The following is a 22106-nucleotide window of genomic DNA, read 5'->3' on the forward strand; positions in this document are numbered from 1 at the left end:
CAGAACCGCCTTTTTTTCATCTGCGGCAGGCTAGACGGCTGGCCCCCTACCTGTCCAGGGACGACCTAGCTATGGTGATCCAGGCTACAGTCATCTCAAGACTGAACTACTGTAATGCCCTCTACGCCTTCTACACTGGCCTTCCTCTGTCGGTGATCCGGAAGCTCAAGTTGGTACAAAATGCAGCTGCTCGGCTTCTTGCGGGAATTCCGATGAGATGCCACATAACACCAATCTTACTGCAGCTGCATTGGTTACCCATTGAGGACCGGATCACTTTCAAAGTGATGGTACTCACCTTTAAGGCCTTGCATGGTCTGGGGCCGATGTACCTGAGGGACCGCCTCACCCTCTACCAACCCCAGAGATCCCTCCGTTCTGAGGACCAAGATCTATTGGAAATTCCCAGTGTCAAGACCTTGTGTCTAACAGCAACCAGACGCAGAGCCTTCACAGCAGTGGCACCATCACTCTGGAATACTCTGCCACCTGAAGTCTGTGCCTTGCGGGACTTATCAGCTTTCCGTAGGGCATGTAAGACATCCTGTTTTGACAGTCCTTTGATTTTTAATATTGCTGTTTTTAAATTGTTTTAAATTGTTTTTAAATGGTGTTAGATCTTAGCCGTTCTTGTAAGCCGCTCCGAGCCCCAGGGGAGTGGCGGCATATACGTTTGAATAATAAATAAAAAAAATAAATAAAAACTAGAAATCAGCAACTGATGTCCTCTCAGTAGTGTATATTCCTTTCTAATCCTCAGTTTGTTTGTGTGCTTAGAATCTTACACTAAAATTTCATATTCTGCTTTAGAATAAATTGTCAGGGGAAACTAGAGATATAATAAAATAAGAAAAAGGATAGGAATAGACATTTGGAGTCAGATAATTGCCTCGTGTTTTTTTGAAGAAAGAATATCTAAGAGTAAGGGGCATTAATTTGTAGCAAAAACAGTAAAAAGATGCAATTCAAAGTCGGACTGAATAATATTAATAAGTCTCCAGAGAAAACTCATCAGTGTAACCATACTACAGACATAGAAGAAGAAGAAATTGAAAATTTTATGCTGAAATCCAGGAGGAAATTGATCACACACCAAAAGTAGGAAGCAGAATAAGATTGCAGGAAAATTTGGATTAGATTTAAAAAAATGAAGCAGGAGTATTACTGATTGAATTTTGTGAAACCAACAGTTTTTTCACCAAAACACATTCTTCAAGCAATCAAAGAGGTGTTGTCAAAGGCTTTCATGGCTAGAATAACTGGGTTGTTGTGAGTTTTCTAGGCTGTATGGCCATGTTCCAGAAGCATTCTCTCCTGACGTTTTGTCCACATCTCTGGCAGGCATTCTCAGAGGTTGGGAGGTCTTTTGGAAACTAGGCAAGTATGGTTTCTATATCTGTGGAATGTCCGGGGTTTGAGGCAAGTGTGAATATTGTAATTGATCATCATGATTAGTATTGAATAGCCTTGCAGCTTCAAGGCTTGACTGCTTCCTACCTGGGGTATCCTTTGTTGGGAGGTGATTAGCTGGCCCTGATTGTTTCTTGTCTGGAATTCCCCTGTTTTTGAGTGTTGTTCTTTCTTTACTGTTCTGATTTTACAGTTTTTTTTTTTTTTAAAAAAAATGGTAGCCAGATCTTGTTCATTTTCATGGTTTCCTCCTTTCTGTTGAAATTGTCCACATGCTTGTGGATTTCAATGGTTTCTCTGTGGTTGTCAGAGTGGTCCAGTATTTCTGTGTTCTCAGATAAGATGCTGTGTCCAGGTTGGTTCATCAGATGTTCTGCTATGGCTGACTTCTCTGGTTGGAATTAGTCCGGAGTGCCTTTCATGTTCCTTGATTCATGTTTGGGTGCTGTATTTGGTGGTTCACCTTGGAGGAGGTGAACTCAACCATCTAAACTGGGTTCTACAGGCCAATGGATACTCCACCACAAACATCAAAAGAGCTGCAAGACCAAGAACAAACCATGAGAGTTTTAGGTGGTATCTGGTTATGTTTCTATCCCACTTAGGGCAAAGCTTGAGAAGTTAGAAGTGAAACTAAGGTTTTGCTGAGACTTTGCCCAAATAATTCAATGTTATGTGTTGTATTAATGTTCTGCAGGATTTGGCTGATAACGACAAATCAATACGTAGGAAATAGATTTGATTCAAGTATTTATTTTATCCCTTCTTCCTGTTCCAAATGAAATTCTAAATGTCATTTACCTTGCAAACCTATCTATGCTTTTAATACCTATATCAAAATGTGATCTTATATTTTCATGTTTAATGCTGAATGTGGCAGCTAATAAAAATAATGAAGCAACATAGGAAAAAGATAGTAAACAAATAAGAATTAACCTATGAATTGCAATATAACAATTAGACTAAAGCAGATGAACATAACAGCTAGTTAAAAGCGTATTATTGCTAATTAAAATGATGGTTGAAATGGAGAGCAGTAAGAACAAGGCTACATTAACTCAACAAATAAAATGCTTTTTTGATTAAAAAGGAAAATCACTTGCCAAGGAAGCACATTTTGGAAAGGAGTTCCAACACATTGGCAAAGCTACTGACCTAATAAAATAAGTAGATATCTTAAACTAATGTGATGTATTTAAGTCTTGACTTGGCCTTCAACAATTACATTAGTGGATCATAGGGGCTGGCAATTGAATTATGGCCATCAGGTTTTCTCCATTTCATATTACACATTAATAAAGAGAATGGCTTTCCTCAAAGATTTCTTTCTTTATTTATTTACCCTATTTGTACCTCGTCTTTCCCAACCCTGAAGGGGACTCAAAGTGCCTTACATATAGGCAACTATTCAATGCCTTAAAACAACGTACAACTGAAATAAACATTTAAATTTAAAAATAAAATTAATACATATTAAACATTTAAAAGCATTGCAATTGCTATTAAAATCATGCCATACACATTCGTAATCTGGGGCCATTCCATAATCCATTGCACATATTCCATAGATTGCACTACAATTATTCTCCAAAGACTTGATCCCAAAGACACATTTTCACTTTCCTTCTGAAAGTCAGGAAGGAGGGGACTGATTTAATGTCACTGGGTGGGAGGTCCACAGCCGAGGGGCCACCACATAGAAGGCACTGTCTCTCATCCCCATCAGTCGCCCTTGTGAAGGAGGTAAAACCAAGAGGAGGGCCTCCCCAGATGATCTTAATCTCCGAGATGGTTCATAGGGAGAGATACATTTGGACAGGTAAGCTTGGTCAGAACCGTTTAGAGTTTTATAGGCTAAAGCCAGCACTTTGAATTGTGCTCGGTAGCAAACTGGCAGTTTGGTAGCAGATCTCAAAATATAAGTGGGTTCATATGGAAAAACACTGTTTTTCTCACAACCATTTCTCAAGCTGTTTTGTTAAACTTTATTGTTCTCATGTCCCTTCAAGTTATTTTTGACTTACGGTTCTAATCTGAAACTATCATGGGGCAAAATTTGGTTGGGAGGGGGTTTATTTTGAATCTGAGAGATTGCAACTTGTGCAAGGTCATTCCAAGACTATTTAATGACCTGTGGGAAGAGATCCAACAGCTATATCAGTTGTCAGAATTTAAGACACAGCTGGAAAGTTATTTCTTCCAGCAGGTCTACCCAGACAATTTTAACTTGTGAATCTTAACAGTGAATGTTAAGCTACATTTTAGCAGTGTGCATTTGTTATATTTAATAATAATAATAATAATAATAATAATAATAATTTGTACCCCACTACCATCTCCCCAAGGGACTCGGTGCGGCTTACATGAGGCCGAGCCCAAACACAACAATACAAGCAATAATAACAACAACACACGCAATTAAAATAAAAAACATAGACAATAAAATATGCAACAATTAACAATAAGACAACACACAATTAAAAACAGTGGGAAGGCCAAATGTAAAGTTAAAACTGGAAATGATGCCGGGACATGGGTGAAAAGGTGAAAGTAGCGTTTGTGGAAAACATACAAGCAGACCTAATATGTAAAGTGCTTTGAAGGACAAAGTGCTATGGGATCATTATTCTGGGAAGGCACACTGGACCAACCACATCTTCAAACTCCTCCTAAAGACTGCCAGAGTTGGGGCCTGCCTGATGTCCTTAGGGAGTGAGTTCCAGAGTCAAGGGGCCACCACCGAAAAGGCCCTCTCTCTCGTCCCCACCAATCGCGCCTGCAATGCAGGTGGGATCGAGAGCAGGGCCTCTCCAGATTTTATTTTATTTTAATTATTTATTTTGATAGTGTTGGAAAGTGCATAGTCTGTTGGAAATTCCAGTGCATCATAACCTTATTGCAAAGGTTAAATGATGTCACCTACTTTTGGCAAAATCCATGAACATAGAGACCACCTGAAAACTACTAGTCAAAAGAATGCTATGATCTTGTTAGAAGGCAAACCTTAAGACAAGTGTTATCCATAAAACATTAATGTAATAGCACACAGGTAGCTCAGCTGTTAAACTGAGGAACCATGTCTTTAAACGGTAAAGGATAAAGACAGGCTACTACAAAAATATACCTGGTTAGCAGAGGATGGTTGTTTGAATAGAATTTACAGTTGCCCAAAAGATATACACCCCCTTAAAACATGCACTCAAGAGACAAAACAAAGTAGTCTTCTTTGAAAAATAACGTATCTTGTTTACTAAGAAATTCGTATATATTCAGTATACAGACGCATAGGCTTTAAAATGCCTTTAAGCATATCTGGAAGGTTTAACCAAGTTCCGTATAATGAGCGTTTCTGTATCTGTGGGGCGACAGAGGTATAGGATATTACACATGTACTGTTTAATTGTATTTTGTACAACAAAGAGAGAAATCAATACCTCGGACCATTCATCATACAGAAGACTCACTGGGATCCCTATATCAAAACTACATTCTTAATGGCTGGCCAGAATGCTAAGATAACACACCAAACAGCTCTTTTCCTTTATAAAGCAACGCAGCTGAGAACTGCGTATCTGGAGGTGATTGGGGTAAACTGTAGGGTTTGACACAGATATCTGAAGTGGCTTGGGATTGTGTAATAGCTATTTTAACCTTCATTTTAACCTTCGTTTTTAATTTTTGTGGTATGAAATTTTATCTTGACATTTTAATGATAATATTTTTAGTCATCTTTTAACCTAATGTGTGTTGGATCGCTGTTGTGGGGGTCTTGGGATGGTGATTGTTGTCTGTTTGTGCACGTGTCTGTTTTTTGTTTTTAATGTTGATGCGGTCAATAGACTATTCAATAAACTTTGCTTTGCTTTGCCTTTAAGCATATCTGTACTCACTAAAGTCTATGAGCACACACATCCACCTTCAATGAAGTGGTAAGCAGACTTACTACATTGAAGTTCATGAACACACACCTACCTCATCAAAGTCCAAAATCATACTGAACACAAAATAGAGTCCTGAGTTTGCACATGCTTAGTACAATCACATCTATAATTCCTCCCACACCAAAGAGGTAAGCCAAACTGGAAAATCAACATACATTAATAGTAATAATAATAGTAATAATAATAATAATAATAATAATAATAACAACAACAACAACAACAACACTTTATTTGTACCCCACTACCATCTCTCCAAGGGACCCGGTGCAGCTTACATGAGGCTGAGCCCAAATACAACAATACAAGCAATAATAACAACAATATAAGCAATTAAAATAAAAACATAAACAATAAAAATGTAACAATTAACAATAAGACAACACACAATTAAAACTGTGGGTAGAGTAATGTAAAGTTAAAATTGGAAGTAATGCATGGGTGAAAAGGTGAAAGTGGCGTTTGTGGAAAACATACAAGCAGACCTAAATGTAAAGTGCTTTGGAGGACAAAGTGCTATGGGAACATTATTCTGGGAAGGCACACTGGAACAACCACATTTTCAAACTCCTCCTAAAGACTGCCAGAGTTGGGGCCTGCCTGATATCCTTAGGGAGTGAGTTCCAGAGTCGAGGGGCCACCACCGAAAAGGCCCTCTCTCTCGTCCCCACCAATCGTGCCTGCGATGCAGGTGGGATCGAGAGCAGGGCCTCTCCAGATGATCAAAGAGAGTTAGTTAACAGTTAGTGGAGCCTTGGGAAGGTTGCTCTTTCCAACAAATAGTGCTTTGTGTTGTTTTAACCATGTTTTATCCTACCTCGATCCACAAGGAGAAGCCGGCAATATTATTATAATAAATAACAACAACAACTCAGAAGGTCTCCATGGCTGAATGGGAATTCAAACTGTGGCTGTCATAGTTCAGTGCTCAAACTAAAGCACTATACATTTTGGGCATTATGGGCTATATTTCTCCCCCCCCCCCTTAAAAATGGCCTAAAATGGCTAGAACACTCTTTATTTCCCTAAAGTTATTTGCTCCTTGTAAACTGTCAACTGAAGTTTCCAAACAGTCTTCAAAGCCAGCCCCACAGTATTTCAGTACACTGTTGCTAAGTCATATAATATGTTATCCATATCAAGTGAACATGTCAAAGCTGGAACAATGGGATCTGCCATGAAAGTACCATTCATACCATGATGAATGGTTCTTAATTGAAACCCAAGTGAGCTATCAGCAGCAACTTCCCATTAAAGAAAAAACCCACCGTCTTTTGTAAAACTGTCTTGTCTATTTACCATTCACTATGCAAATTAAAGACTAACTATCCATTGTGCATCTTTCTGTTCAAATTAGTGGTTATGACATTTCCCACTTAGAAGTCCTGAATAGGAAGCTATTGCTCAGCTATACTCCTCAAACTAATGTTTGTTATCCCTGCCAATTAAAAGAAAAGACTGGAAGTCCTCCTCATTCTGTATAATTTATTTAAATGAACAATATATTTTATAAGTGGCCATATCCCTTTCTTTTCTTTAATGTTTTCAGTCCTAACTATATTTAGGGCACTTACCTTCTTAGTCTGTTTGTTGTGTCCCAGGATAGAAAATATGTACAGCTATTGAATCTCTTTTTAGGGATGGAATTTTTCATGTATTTCATTCTGAAAGATAGCAATGAATAATTTTAACAATTTTCTTTCCACTATAAGAAGGTTTTCCACAATTGTGTAGGATTTTTTCCCCAAACGGTATACAAAATTCGCAAATGGAGTCTTTTTGCACAGATACAGGAAACAGTATCTGCTGTCTGGAAAATACTGTAGTTAGCAATTTTTTCTGTGCAAAAAAATTAAACAAAGTTCATCTTGTGCAGGTAGCAGTATCCAGCATAGAGGAAATGTTGCCTTCTACTCAATAAATATACGAATTTTCTGCCAGAAGCCCCAAACAGTATACATAATAATAATACATTCTGGACATTTGCAGTGTGTGCTGATGTTTCATTTAGGATAGTTAGATAAGGCTGGCATGCTGATATTTCCTTTATTTTCACAATGAGAAAAAGAATAAAAGAGAAATTAGGAAATGACATCTATAACCCAGGAACAGAAATCATGTTATATAGTGTAATGTAGGGACTAATTTTACTGATAAAAAACTTTCCCAATCTATATAAATAAAAATGTAATGTTCGTTTGTGATATTCACAGAACTCAAAAACCACTAGGGGAATTGACACCAAATTTGGACACAAGACACCTAACAACCCAATTTATGTCCTTCACTAAAAAAATGATTTTGTCATTTGGAAGTTGTAGTTGCTGGGATTTATAGTTCAACTACAATCAAAGAACATTTTGAACCCCACCAACGATGGAATTGAACCAAACTTGGCTCACAGTTCTCCCATGACCAACAGAAAATACTGGAAGGGTTTGGTGGGCAGTGTCCTTTGGTTTTGGAGTTGTAGTTCACCTACATTCAGAGATCACTGTGGACGCAAACAATGATGGAACTGGACCAAACTCTACACGAATACTCAATATGCCCACATGTGAACAGTGGTGGAATTTGGGGAAAATAGAATCTTGACATTTGGGAGTTATAGTTGCTGAGATTTATAGTTCACCTACAATCACAGAACATTCTGAACCCCACCTATGATAGAATTGGGCCAAACCTCCCACACAGAACCACTATGTGGGCCACAGCAACGCGTGGCAGGGAACGGCTAGTAGTAGTAGTAGTAGTAGTAGTAGTAATAATAATAATAATATTTTATTTATACCCCACCACCATCTCCCCAAGGGACTCGGAGTGGCTTACATGAGGCCAAGCCCAACAACACATGATAAAACCACAAACAATAGTAAGAACAACAAGAAATAAGCAAAATAATACAATTAGTATAACTCAGACATGGACAATAACACAGAAGAATTGAAAAACCTATGGCTTGGCCAGATGTAGTAGTTAACACTTTAAAAGAAAATGCTGGACATGAACAAAGGATTTATCTAGTAGGAGGGTTTTAAACCAAGAGTAGAGAGCAACCCAACAGGTAATTAAAGTGTTTTTCAGGGTATTTTGCAAGGGATTGTTCCTTTATTCAGGGAAGGCACACTGGAACAGACACATTTTCAGGCTCGTCCTAAAGACTGCCAATGTGGGGGCTTGTCTGATATTCTTGGGGAGTGAGTTCCAGAGTTGGGGGTCACCATGGAGAAGGCCCTCTCCCTCGTCCCCACCAATGTGCCATGTGTGTTTTAGGAAAAACCATGTGACAAGCAAGGAACATGAATAGATTGTAGATTGTAGATACTAGGTGCATTGTGCAACTTTCATAACTGCTAGAATTGTTTTATCAAGATTTTATTACCTGTGCAGGAAGCTTTTTCCCAAAACCTTCTCATGTCCATTTCCATGACCACCACCCCTGGACTTAGTTGACTTTTCACAAGAACCTTCTCAACTGGACTTAAGTTTTAGCCCTGAAATACTGATAGTAGGATGCTATGAAACAAAGAACAAATAATTTGGTTGCTCTTTTTTAAAAATTGGTTTTTAAAAAGTAGTAGAAGATTGAAAGTCATGCAAGTGAGTGAGAAATGAGTTGGTGACCTAAACATTGAAACAAAACTAAATCGTTCTACAGATAGGTAGAGATCTTTAGAACACTATGTATGATCTCTCCTGTCAGTGGGTTTGTATTCCCCTTTCCTTTCCCTTTAGAAAGATGTCCTTTTAGCCACAATGAGTAAGCCATCATAATTTGCCATCTGTGCTTGATTTGTTGTGAATGGAAGCTTGTTGCAAGAGTAGGCAGAGGAAATTGCTTCGATCATCAGTGGAAATTTAGAAAAATTTGTATAATGTGGGAATGTGATACAGAGCTTTCGATTAAATTCCTCTAAGCGTAATGTAGAGGATGTTCCATATGAAGCTTAATAGTGTCATCTTGGTGCTTTCCACTGTGAATATATATCCCTATCTGAACACAATTTTAACTAGAGGCTATAGCTTTTTTTGCTATCTCGAGATGAGAATAGAAAACGTAAAGACTTTTTGTTCTTGCATTATTATTTTCTTTCATCAGAAATGCCACTTCTAGTGCAAGAAAGCAATTTTTTATTTCAAAATGAATTCTTGAAAATGCAAACATTGGGAGAGAAGCATTTCACAAACAGACAATCTATTTGCTTTGTTTCATGTCTTTTAAGTGCCCACTGAAAAATCACAAGGAGTAATCTTTGAGGGGAACAAATGCATTTGCAAAATGTATTCTTGCGTTGTTTAGCTCTGCTCCATCTCACCCCCAGATTTGTTAAACACATTTAACCCTCTTCCTGTTAGATAAACAAATCTAGTACTGAGCAAATTAATCTGGGGAGTATTTTCTGATCTGAATTAGAATCACTAGGGCTTGTGTATACTTCCCAGGAGGGTTTATAAATGCAATATCAAGGGAAACAATGTTCAAATTCCCAAAGACAGAAAAAGAATGTATGCCAGTATCTTGAAAATACTCTTAACAAAATTGTTAATTGGAGGTAGCTGATAATCAGAGGCATTGGACCTCATCACACTAGAGCAGCCATGGACAAATTTCGGCCCTCCTGGTGTTTTGGACTTCAATTCCCAGAAATCCCAGCCAACTTACTGGCTGTAAGGAATTGTGGGAGTTGAATCATAGAATCATAGAGTTGGAAGAGACCTCATGGGCCATCCAGTCCAACCCCCTGCCAAGAAGCAGGAATATTGCATTCAAATCACCCCTGACAGATGGCCGCCCAGCCTCTGTTTAAAAGCTTCCAAAGAAGGAGCCTCCACCACACTCCGGGGCAGAGAGTTCCACTACTGAACGGCTCTCACAGTCAGGAAGTTCTTCCTCATGTTCATATGGAATCTCCTTTCTTGTAGTTTTCTGAAATCTTTACCAGAAAAAAAATTGCTGTCCACTCAAAAACTGGAGGCCTTGTGAGATAATGGCTTGGTTTTCCAGGTATCCCTTTATGGTTTATGGTCTGTTGGAGATGTTAATTTGAACTTTTTATAAAAAGTTTGGATTTGTGAAGATGATTTAAGGTAATTGATAAAAAGTAGAAGCATTTTTTATAAATACTTCAATAAGAAACATTTTGTGATTATTAAAGTATCAGAAATAAGAAAAATACTATTTTAACACTATTTTTGTTGCATTTTCAAGGAGGTTTGTGATAGAATAGCTTCTCTTAAGTAGTCAAATGAGAGTTTAAAACATATACATGTTTACAATGCTGCAAAAAGATAGAAGCTATAGAGATTCATATTTGGTCTACTAGGTTAAACTTAGAATATGCAAATTTGTAATTCAGAATTTTTATTTTTAACAGTGGGACAAAACTTGTCACTTCGAGTGGAGATACAACAGTCCGGATCTGGGACTTTGCAAAGGGAGGATGTGTATTGACTTTAGAGGGGCACAGCTATGCAGCATGGGATTGTTCCTGGCATTCATGTGGAAATTTTGTGGCTTCTGCATCTATGGATAAAACTAGCAAAGTGTGGGACCTGAACAGGTATGTGATTGTTTCTTTCATCTATAAATTCATATATTTAAATAAAAATAGCTAGGGTAAATTTTAGACCAAAGCAAGTAGTTGGGGGTGACTCTAGAAAATGTGTTTTTAATTTATTTAGGGATATTAAAACCAATTATTTAGAGCTTTTAAACCATTAAAAAGGTTAGCTACATAGAATGCAATATTAATTTATATTCACAGGATGAAAAAATAAACAAATTCGAAGTAGCATTTGTCAGAGTTTGGGGGTGCGCAGCAGAAGGATTGCTAGATCAGCAGACACTGTTTCAGTTAAGGACTCTGCAGGCTTTCAGTTACAAAAGAAATTAAGTTTTACTAAGTACATTCAGACACGTCTTGTTACAGTGAGCTACAATCAGGAACTAATCAAAACGAAAGTCTCAGCACATCTGCTTATCTCTCTTCTTGCTGAGACTGACTACTCCCTTCTGTTCCCAGCAAGAGCAAACATTATCTCACTTCTCTCAAGGTTACATAATCACAGCCTCATGGATTAAACATTCTGCATGGCATTTCTAATACACAGTGGAATCCATATTGGAAATACATAGAAGCACATTTAAAACACACATATAACTATATTAATCTTGACAACATTTATTAGGCACATTATATCACATGATAACAGGTACCTTAAAAAGAATAGGTGCAAACTGAGCATTGGGGGGGGGGGGAGGGGGGTCCAGCTCAGTTTTTATTAAAATTAACTCATCAGCATAAAGCTTGATCAACAAAGAAAAACTCAGTGAGATTGCAGCTGCTGCTGTCTCGTTGGTTAAGGCTGTTTGAGGGTTGGTAGCAGGTGCCCCCCATCTTTTGAGGGGGTCTCCTTTTGTGGTGATTGGCATGGGCCCTGGATCTGGTTTTGTTCTCTCTCAATGGAGGATTCAGAATGTAATAAAAATAGGGGCCTAGAGCAGCGTTGAACAGGTACCTGTCCTATGTCCCCCTTCCCTTTTGGTTGGGCCATCTGTAGCTTGGATGTGCCCTCCAAATTCCATTTTGAGGTACCTCCGTGGTGTCGTCAATCCAGGATTCAGGGTGGCCGATATAGCAATCCAGGACCCACACATGTCTGCCAACCCTATTGTCTGCTGTAACCAATAAATAACTTGTGGCCTTTGTCATCCCAAACTCATGTGCTTGGTGTTGTGCTTCTGGGGATGGAACATTGGTTGCTTTGCACACGCAATCATATAATTAATAATATCTACCAAGTAAAATATTACAGATAAGAAAAATAAAGCATGATACGTGAAGATACAACAGTTAAAGAAAGGAAGAAAAAATAAACTCATGAAGTGCTGGATAAAGAAAACTGACAAGGTTACTGAAATTTAAGATATTGTTGGAAATCCACCAATTTCATTCTGCTTCAGACAGGTTTAATATAACCTAGGAAGGCTTGGTGTAATCTGCAAGGTTTGCAATTATCTGTGCTTAGTAGTAATAACTCACCTAAACAACAGTAGCCTATTTCTGATCTTTCTGTCTCCTCTCTTTCTTCCCAGTTTCTTAAAGTTCATAGGATTTGTCAGATGTACATGGTCAAATGACATTCCCATATTTTCACTTCCATTCATAAGAATTTTCATCTAACCAGGTGTTGACTTGTCAGCCCATTGAATGCAGTTACTTAACAACCCCTGGCCTTTGACCTGTGGGCTCCATTCTATCTCCCATGCTTTTTAACATCTACATGAAACTGCTGGGAGAGGTCATCCGGAGTTTTGGAGTTAGGTGCCATTTCTATGCAGATGACACATAACTCTACTACTCTTTCCCACCAAACTCCAAGGAAGCTCCTCGGGTGCTGGACGAGTGCCTGGCCGCTGTGGCTATCTGGATGAGGATGAGCAAGCTGAAGATTAATCACGACAAGACAGGGGTCCTCCTGGTCAATCGTAAACCGGATCGGGGTATAGGATGGGAACCTGTGTTGGACGGGGTTACACTCCCCCTGAAGTCACAGGTCCACAGTTTAGGTATCCTCCTGGACTCATCACTTACGCTTGAGGCTCAGGCATCAGCGGTGGCCAGGAGGGCTTTTGCACAACTGAGACTCGTGCACCAACTGCGACCATACCTCGTAAAGGCTGATCTGGCCGGGATGGTCCATGCCTTAGTCACCTTTAGATTGGACTACTGTAATGCGCTCTATGTGGGTCTGCCCTTGAAAACGGCTCGGAAATTCCAACTGGTCCAACGGGCGGCGGCCAGGCTGTTAATTGGCGCTCTTTACAGAGAGAGGTCAACCCTCCTGTTTAAGGAGCTCCATTGGCTGCCGTTCATCTTCCGGTCCCAATTCAAGGTGCAGGTGCTCACCTACAAAGCCCTAAATGGTTTGGGACCCGCCTACCTGCGTGACTGCATCTCCATATATGAACCCACACGTTCCCTCCGATCATCTGGAGAGGCCCTGCTCACGATCCCACTTGCGTCGCAAGTGCGTTTGGAGGGGACGAGGGACAGGGACTTCTCTGTGGTGGCCCCCGACTCTGGAACTCTCTCCTCAAGGACATCAGACAAGCCCCAACGTTGGTAATCTTTAGGAAGAGCCTGAAGACCTGGCTGTTCCAGCGTGCTTTCCAGATTAGGAAACTCCTGGCATCATGTCCCAAATGCACTTTGTTAGAGTCTAGGATTGTCTGCACATTGCACCTACCTCCAGAAAACCTCTACATACCTCCTGTCAAGCTCAGCACTTTGAAATTTTGTCCATTACATTTGGCCCGGCCTTTACGTTTTAAATGCGTCATGGTGTCATTGTTTTTAGTGTTTTATTGTTTTTGCTTGATTTTTTATTATTTGCTTATGAGCTTTACTGTATATTTGTATGTTGTTGTTTGTTGGCGGCCTTGGCCTTTGTAAGCCACATCGAGTCCTTCAGGAAATTTTGCAGGGTATAAATAAAGTTAATAATAATAATAATAACAATTAATAATAATAATAATAGCAAGAACAACACTTTATTTATATTCCGATTACTGAAAACAAGATGAGAAAATATGTTTTCTGAATGTGAGCATTGTGGAATCAATCTGACTTTTTTTGGCCATTGCAGATTTTTATATTCTGCATTACATTATGTCATTGGGGTTCTAAAATATCCCATGGCATAAACAATAACAAATAAGGTTGTTTTTTTTTTTAAAAAAAGTGTTAATAGTGTTAAAAGTTCTTTTTGACTTCTTAATTGGAGCCCCCGATGGCACAATGGGTTAAACTGTTGTGCTGGCAGGACTGAAGACCAGCAGGTCGGAGGTTCGTATCTATGGAGCGTGTAGATGAGCTCCATCTGTCAGCTCCAGCTCCCCATGTAGGACATGAGGGAAGCCTTCCACGAGGATGGTAAAGCATTAATCATCTGGCCATCCCCTGATCAACGTGCATGGAGATGGCCAATTCTCTCACACTAAAAGCAACTTGTAGTTTCTCAAGTCGCTCCTGACACACACACACACAAATTCTTAATTGTTGTGCATATGTCTGACACCTTCCAATCTTCTTCCAATGGCCACAGAGAAAGCACTTTAAGCTTCTACAAAATTTACTTAATGTACAATTCAGTAAAAAAAAGTGTTATCTTGGTCTGCTGCCCAGAGCACAGAATTTATAAAGGCTTTTATTTATACGTACTTGTGCTTTCTTATTAAGATGAAGACTATTAGCGGGAATTCATGATGAATGAATAATAAAAAAATATAGCCATTCTCTACCAAGAAACTTGCTTTTTTCTCATTAAACAAAAATTGCGACTATTTGCTCTATTTGCATATGCTCTTCATAGTTAAGAAGACTTTCATAGCTGGTGTTTCTTATGATCCATGTAACCATCAACACAAATCATTAAATTCTTCACAGCATTAATTTGATTATGAAATTGGAATGTGCTGAAGCTATCAAATCATATGTTACTTATTTTTAGAGGTGCTGTCATTGTGTAAATAAGCACAGTTTAGAAGATAATGTTTCACTTTTAGTATGCAATTCAAGATCAAACTTCAGGATTTACAGTTGAGGGTTTATATCAATAATGTTTTACCACCAGTTCTTCTATCTGATTCTGTATCAGGGCACTGCTAATCTATATGATCTCATTACTTGAAACTAATATTCTACATGCAGAAACACAAGTAGAAATTTGACTAATTTGTCTCCATTGAGAGGCAGCTTGCTGCCATTTTCCAGCAGGAGGTGGTACCCAGAGGTGGCCCTAGGTAATTTTCAATGGTAAGCAAACAGTATTTTGGCGCCCGCCCCCAACCAATCACTGATAGATATTTTCTGTTCATCATGGGAGTTCTGTGTGCCATATTTGGTTCAATTCCATCATTGGTGGAGTTCAGAATGCTCTTTGATTTTAGGTGAACTATACATTCCAGTAACTACAATTCGCATATGTCAAGGTCTATTTTCCCCCAAGAGCGCCTCAAGAGCGCCCCTGGGCAAAATCAACTATACTGCGAATGCTTACTTTGCACAATGGGTTGAGCCGCCCCTGGTGGTACCTGCACAAGCACACCAGTTTTGATTTTATATTGGAGAGAGGGAGATTATTTGAAGCCTATTGAACACTAAGACAGTCATATTACAGGCACATGGGTTTCTCAAATTGATCCAAAGTGACCTGGAGTTGCTATTTCAAATTCATTTCTTTGTCCTGAATTGTATTGTTAGGGTGGGGACAATGTCTAGAGCAGGGGCTCTCAAACTTTTTAAACAGAGGACCAGGTCACAGTCCCTGTTGGAGGGCTGGATTATAATTTGAAGGAAAAAAAAAAGAATGAATTCCTATGTGTTGTCTTAACTGAGCTTGAAAGGAGAGTTGAATTTAGCTTCAAATGGACATACATGGATTTATCATCTCCAAATCAATCATTCCCAAGTTTATTTTTTGAAAGAGCAATGGGCGCTCCCATCCTTGATGAGAGGTGTTCTGAGGAAATCTAACCAATATGTTCCTATACCTTCCTACCTTCTCCTTCCACCTCTCACTGTAATTCCCACTGAATTGCATCTTTTTTCTTCCTCTCTCATTCCTGAGCAGAAACATTGCTGGCTACTCCAAATGTTCCTACTCCTCTTTCCATTCTTTTGCTTGAATCCCTTCTTCAAACTCTCAACAGGTCCTTGTTTCAAATCCTCTATTGTTCAACCCACTTCAGCAGAAATCTTGTCAAGAACTTCCAAATGTTGTCATCCCTCTTTCCGTCACGTCTCCTTTGAATTTGTGATTTAAACCTTCATTGGTTAGGCCTCCCCTTGTTATGATGTCAGTGGTTATCATTTATGTATATCATGCCCTCAATGTACATAGTGTTTTAAATTGGCAACTGTTTGACTGTTTGAATGTTTTTATACTGTTTTTATATTGTTTTTATTTAAATTGTAAATTTATGCTTTTGGTTGTAGGCACCATGGTGTGCTGGTTGTTAGCCGCCCTAAGTCCCTCTGCGGAGGTCGAGATAGGACAGAATACAAATATCCGAAATAAATAATAAATAAATAATAAATATTTGTAAAATAAAACAGTTTTTAATTGAGTAGGAGCCCACAGGAGAACCCAAGAGTTGTTCAGTGAGGCAATTTTAGGAGTATGGAACACACATGAAAAGAAAATGATGTCAAATAGAGAAAAGATAAGCACTGGGTTAATTGAGATGCCTTGAGTTTCTAAAACACAGATCTTGATAAGTTAGGTAAAAATAAATAAGAGCTGAAATATAGGAATTAAGTTGTATGGGCCTTTGAACATTCAAACAAGAAGCTTTATTGAATCCTAGAAGAAACAGGTAACCAATTCAGAGATATCGGAAGTTGGCTAAAATGATTAAAACAACATACCAAAAAAGATAACCTTGGTAGCATAATGTTGAACAGAAGTGAGAGGACTAAGCTGACATAATGGAAAACCAGTCAAAAGAAGATTGCAATAATCTAGATTGGAAATGATTAAGGCATCATCTAAAGCAGGGGTCCTCAAACTAAGGCCCAATTTTATTGTGATATTATTTTGTTGTTTATATTTTATGTCTCTGTAATGTATCGCTGGGCTTGGCCTCATGTGAGCCGCTCCGAGTCCCTTTTGGGGAGATGGTGGCGGAGTACAAATGAAGATTATTATTATTATTATTATTATTATTATTATTATTATTATTATTTACTACAGTGGTGATTAATCTTGTACAGCAAAAGACCCACCAAGGTCATTTACCCGGCCCTCCCTCAGGGTCAACCTAAGTCTGAAACGACTTGAAAGCACACAACAGCAACAATCCTATCTCATCAGCCAAAAGCAGGCCCACACTTCCCACTGAAATACTAATAAGTTTATATTTGTTAAAAATGTTCTTCATTTTAATTACTGTATCATTTTAAGTGTTTTTTGCACTACAAATAAGATATGTGCAGTGTGCATAGGAATTCATTCATGCTTTTTTCACATTATAATCCGGCCCTCCAACAGTTTGAGGGACTGTGACCTGGCCCTCTGTTTAAAAAGTTTGAGGACCCCTGATCTAAAGTCTTAGAAGAGGAAACAGAAAGAAAACAGACCTTAATGTATTATCGAAGGCTTTCATGGTTGGAATCACTGGGTTGTTGTAGGTTTTTCGGGCTGTGTGGCCATGTTCTAAAAGCATTCTCTCCTGACATTTCACCTGCATCTATTGCCACATAGCCCGAAAAACCTACAACCTACAACAACCCAAAACAAATCTTGTAAAGAAAAAAAACTAACATGACTTTGCCACAGCCTCAAAAGATAAAGAAAGTGAAATATAAAGCCAATATACTCTGGGCTTCCTTCACAGGACAAATGGAAACATTATTGATTTAGATTGTATGCTGTAAAGAAATGGCTTGGCCCGACTTATCGGGCTGAGCAGGTTGCGGAGCAGGGTGGCCTCGCCGCCATTTGGCACAGGGGGCTTCTTCTTCCCAGAAGCCCCCTGGGGTGGCGGGAAAGCTTCCTGCCGTCTGGGCCTCCTGACTAATTGCAGGCCTGGCCCCGCCCTGTTGCTGGCATGGCTGGGGCCTGCCTATGGCTTCTGCCTGGGCAGCCTACTTAAGGCTGCCCGAGGCTGGAAAGAGCACTTGCCTGCTCCTGTTTTACCATCCCACCCACCCTGCATGTCAATTGATTTGGGTATTTTTGGGGCCTGTTATGTTAGCTTCATTTGTTAGCTGGTTTATCTTGTTACAACTCTGTGTTTGGCGTGTGGCATGGGTCCTGGATCTGGTTGGTTATTGCCCCTTGGTGGAAGGGGGGATAACGCCGTGGTCCCTGGGGTGCCGAGTTTATGGTGACCGGCATTGCGCCGGTGGCACCCAGGCTTGTAGCATCTTCAGTCAGCAGCGGACTGCCTGATTCCTGATCCAGGACCCATGCATGGCTGCCAACCCTTGTTCCTGTTATTAATAAACGAGTTGCGGCCAATTTTCTCTCCAACCAACTTGTGAAGATGTCTTTTTGGGTTGTCTCGAAGGAGGTGTATCACCCTTGCACACACAATGTTTTGGAGGAAAAATAAGTAGTTCTGTCTTTGCTATCTTAGGTTTAGGTGACAATGAAGAAATCATCACTGGAAATGTTGTTTCCTCCGAATGCTATCATCATCCTCTTTTGTTTGCATTCCTCTTTGATCAACCCCCTTCAACAGAAATTTTGAATTTCCCAAAAAGGCTTCCACTTCTCCTTCCTAAAATGATAATAACCAGAAATTTTTATTTTAAAATATTTTTTAAAGAAAATGCAGCCCCCAAATAGTATTATTTTCTGAGTGATCCCAATCAGCGGTTTTTGCATCTTCTAATCCAATGCTTTTTATCTTCATGCTAAAAAGTGAAGGGATGTTTGGATTTCTAGCTTCTCCACACTTCCAACTATTTGTTTGTTCTATAATAATAATAATAACACTTTATTTATACCACGCTACCATCTCCCCAAGAGACTCAGTGCGGCTTACATGAGGCCGAGGCCAAACACAACAATACAAGCAATAATCACAACAATACAAGCAATTAAAATAAAAACATAGACAATAATATACAACATTATCAATAAGACAGCATACAATTAAAACTGTGGGAAGGCCAAATGTAAAATTAAAATTGGAAATAATGCTGGAACATGGACGAAAAGATGATAGTGGCGTTTATGGAAGGACATACGAGCAGACCTAAAAGTGTAAAGTGCTTTGGAGGACAAAGTGCTATGGGATCATTATTCCGGGAAGGCACACTGGAACAACCACGTCTATGAAAGAAAGGAATCTGAAACAATCAGAAAGCAAAGGTATTAATGCAAATGCTTTGCTAATATGTTTTAAGGAGATGCTTGGTAGAATTCTAGGGTGCTTTCGTAGCATGAATACCAGGACACGCACCAGAAAATGTCCTATGTTGTACACCACTGAAAAAATCCTTTCCAACAGCAACTCCTAAGTATGCTTACAAATAATTTAAGGAGAGTGAAACAAAATATTTCACAGTTCATTTTTCCAGGTTTTTCAATTCTCTTCCCCCACCATGTCATTTAAAAAAATCAAGAAGCCATAGCTTTTCTTGAACGTCTGGTGGGGTTATAACCTTGATTACCTTTTTTTACAGCACAGTGACAAACGTTCAGGAGCAGAGTATTTAGAGCTCCCTCCGTGTACCTAAACAGTGATTAAAGTGACAATACTTGAACTGCATCTATTCCTGTGAGCTATGGTACACTACAAGTAGCTCAGGCAACATAAAAAAAATGGAAACAAAGAATGCAATCCTCCAAAGTTCACCAGTTGACAGTTCTGTTGATTTATGTGAGAGGTTAAACCTCTGATTAGCTGTGGCTATATACAGTCTTCCGAGGTTTCACCAAAACTAATCATAACTGTGAAACAGGTACAAAGATTTCGCTTTTGAATATATCAGTCTGGCAATCTATCTAATGGAATTCCAAGAGTGTTTTCAGCTAGATTTTAAAACTTAATAAATAATACTTATAAGGCTTGTTATACACCATGGGGACATGTTTCATTATGTTTGTTTGTACAAAAGCTTGTTACAGCAATACGGGCAATAAAATTACTTTGAAAATACAATTAGAAACCCAGATGGTGGAGGATAAAACTTTGACATAAATTCACTAGAGGAAGTGTCCTAGGTACCGAACCGAGTGTTGCTGACTTGAGCAGATCTCAATAGGGAATGTGCTTTTCAGCATTTGCAGCATCTTCAACATTGCTTTTGACAGTACCAGTCTGACAGCATTGGCACTTCCAATTTTCACTTTCTTGTTTTTGTAACTTGGGCTCGTCTAGTATTCAGTGTTCCAATTCACATTTCCCAAGGAAGAAAGCAAGTGAAATTGTGGCAAGGAAGGAGTGAATTTACTTTAAACTTGAGCTGCCATGCTCTCCTTTCTTCAGTAGCTCATCAGCAGATAGCTGATTTAAAGGTTGTGTTTTGCTTTTGAAGGGGTTGAATCTGATGATCAGATGGCTCCAGATGCAACTTCATATGGAATATTTCTCTGTAAGTGGGTGCTAAAGAAGGATTGCAGCAATGTTGGACGTGCTCTGATCAGACCTCAGACCAAGACTGTGCAATCAGATGGAGTGGACCCTTATGCTCAACCTTAATGGTATTAGTAGGGATGCCACACAGGACTGAAACACACACTACAGACACAGAGAAGATAAAATATTAGCACTGCAACATTGCTGAGACACTCCAATCAGAGTTAGAGCTAACTATACTCACATAGAAATATAGTATCATATCAAAAGTTGAAGAAGACTAGGTCGAGTAATGCAGAAGGAAGAAAGGCACGCAGTTTCATTGCTGTAGTGTATTCAGCAAATCCAAATAAGGATTTCTTAAAATATGATGAATTAAATGCTTCAGAAAAACAAGAATAATTTGTTACATTATTCATTATTACAGTTTAGGAAGAAAATAATTCAAATCAGATTCTTTTTTTGATAGCATTCTTATGTATCTTTGGCCTAAAACTAATGTTCTGGGAAAGCCTTCATTATAGACTCCAAAGGTGTAAAAATGTTCATGATTTCTTGTGTTGTTGCTCTTGAAATAAAATGTGAATTTTGAATTTTTTCATGTATTTTATTCATGTTAACTAGCTGTACCTGCTACGCGTTGCCGTGGCCAAACTTCCCTCCCTCTTTCTTTCCTTCCTTCCCTTCCTTTCCTCTATTTCTTTCCCTCCTATTTCTCTTCTTTCTTCCATCTCTACTTGTTTCTTTCCCCCCCTTCTTTGCTCTTTGGTTGCATCCTTCCTTCCTTCCTTCCTTCCTTCCTTCCATCCATCCATCCATCCATCCATCCCTGTCTTTTGTTCCTTCTCTCCTTCTTTCCCTCTCTTTTTCCTTTCACTTTTTTATTTCCTTCTCTCCTTCCTTTCTTCTCTATCTTTCTGCCTTTCCTTTCTTCTTTCCCTCCCTCCTTGTCTCCTTCCTTCCTTCCCCCTTTCCCTCCTTCCTTCCCCTCTTCCCCTCATTACTTCTTGACTGTCCCTTCCATTTAATTTGTATTATATAGTAATCTATATAACAATATATAAAATATTGTATTTATATCTTACATAGAAAGAAGGAAAGAAGGAGGGAAGAAGGAAAAGAAGGAAAGGAAGGAAAGGAAGAAGAAAGGAGGGACAGGAAGGAAGGAAGGAGAGAAAGAAGGAAAGGAAGGAGAAGGAAGGAGAGAGGGACAGGAAGGAAGGAGGAGGGGAGGAAAGGAAGGGGAAGGAAGGAAGAAAAGGAAAGAAAGGGAGGGAGGAAAGAAGGGAAGGGAGTCCTTTTGGGTGGAGTGTGGCAGAGGCAGCTACCTCCTGTGTGTGTGTGTGTGTGTTAAATGTGTCCTCCGTGTTTCCGGAGACAGGCGAGCAGGTCAGACAGAAAGGAAAGAGTTAAAAAAGAAAGGTCTACAGAAAGTCCCTCCCCCACCCGCCAGCCTCTTTCAACAGGGAAAAGAGGTGGTGGAGAAGGAGGAGGAGGAGACCGCCTTCCTGGCAGAGCAGGGAAAGAGAAGGGGCTTCATTGCGGCAAACCTCCCCCTCCACTCCCATGTTGCCCACTCTCTTTATCTACCAAAATGTGTGTGTGGGGGGGGGCATGCACGTGTGCCTGGCTCCTAATGCTTTAACGGCTGTTTCCCCACGAGG

At 39.3% G+C, this 22106-nt stretch overlaps 1 protein-coding gene across 2 annotated transcripts in view; it reads left to right on the forward strand.

The window, feature by feature from the left end:
* SPAG16 (sperm associated antigen 16) overlaps positions 1-22106 on the forward strand; it is a 590759-nt gene that overhangs the window by 277689 nt on the left and 290964 nt on the right. For both annotated transcript variants that reach the window (XM_060781324.2, XM_067470372.1), the window contains exon 12: positions 10724-10909. In XM_060781324.2, coding sequence (XP_060637307.2) covers positions 10724-10909 — 186 coding nt within the window. The remainder of the gene's footprint in view (positions 1-10723; positions 10910-22106) is intronic.

This window comes from Anolis sagrei, chromosome 1, assembly GCF_037176765.1.
Source record: "Anolis sagrei isolate rAnoSag1 chromosome 1, rAnoSag1.mat, whole genome shotgun sequence".
Lineage (NCBI taxonomy): Eukaryota > Metazoa > Chordata > Lepidosauria > Squamata > Dactyloidae > Anolis > Anolis sagrei.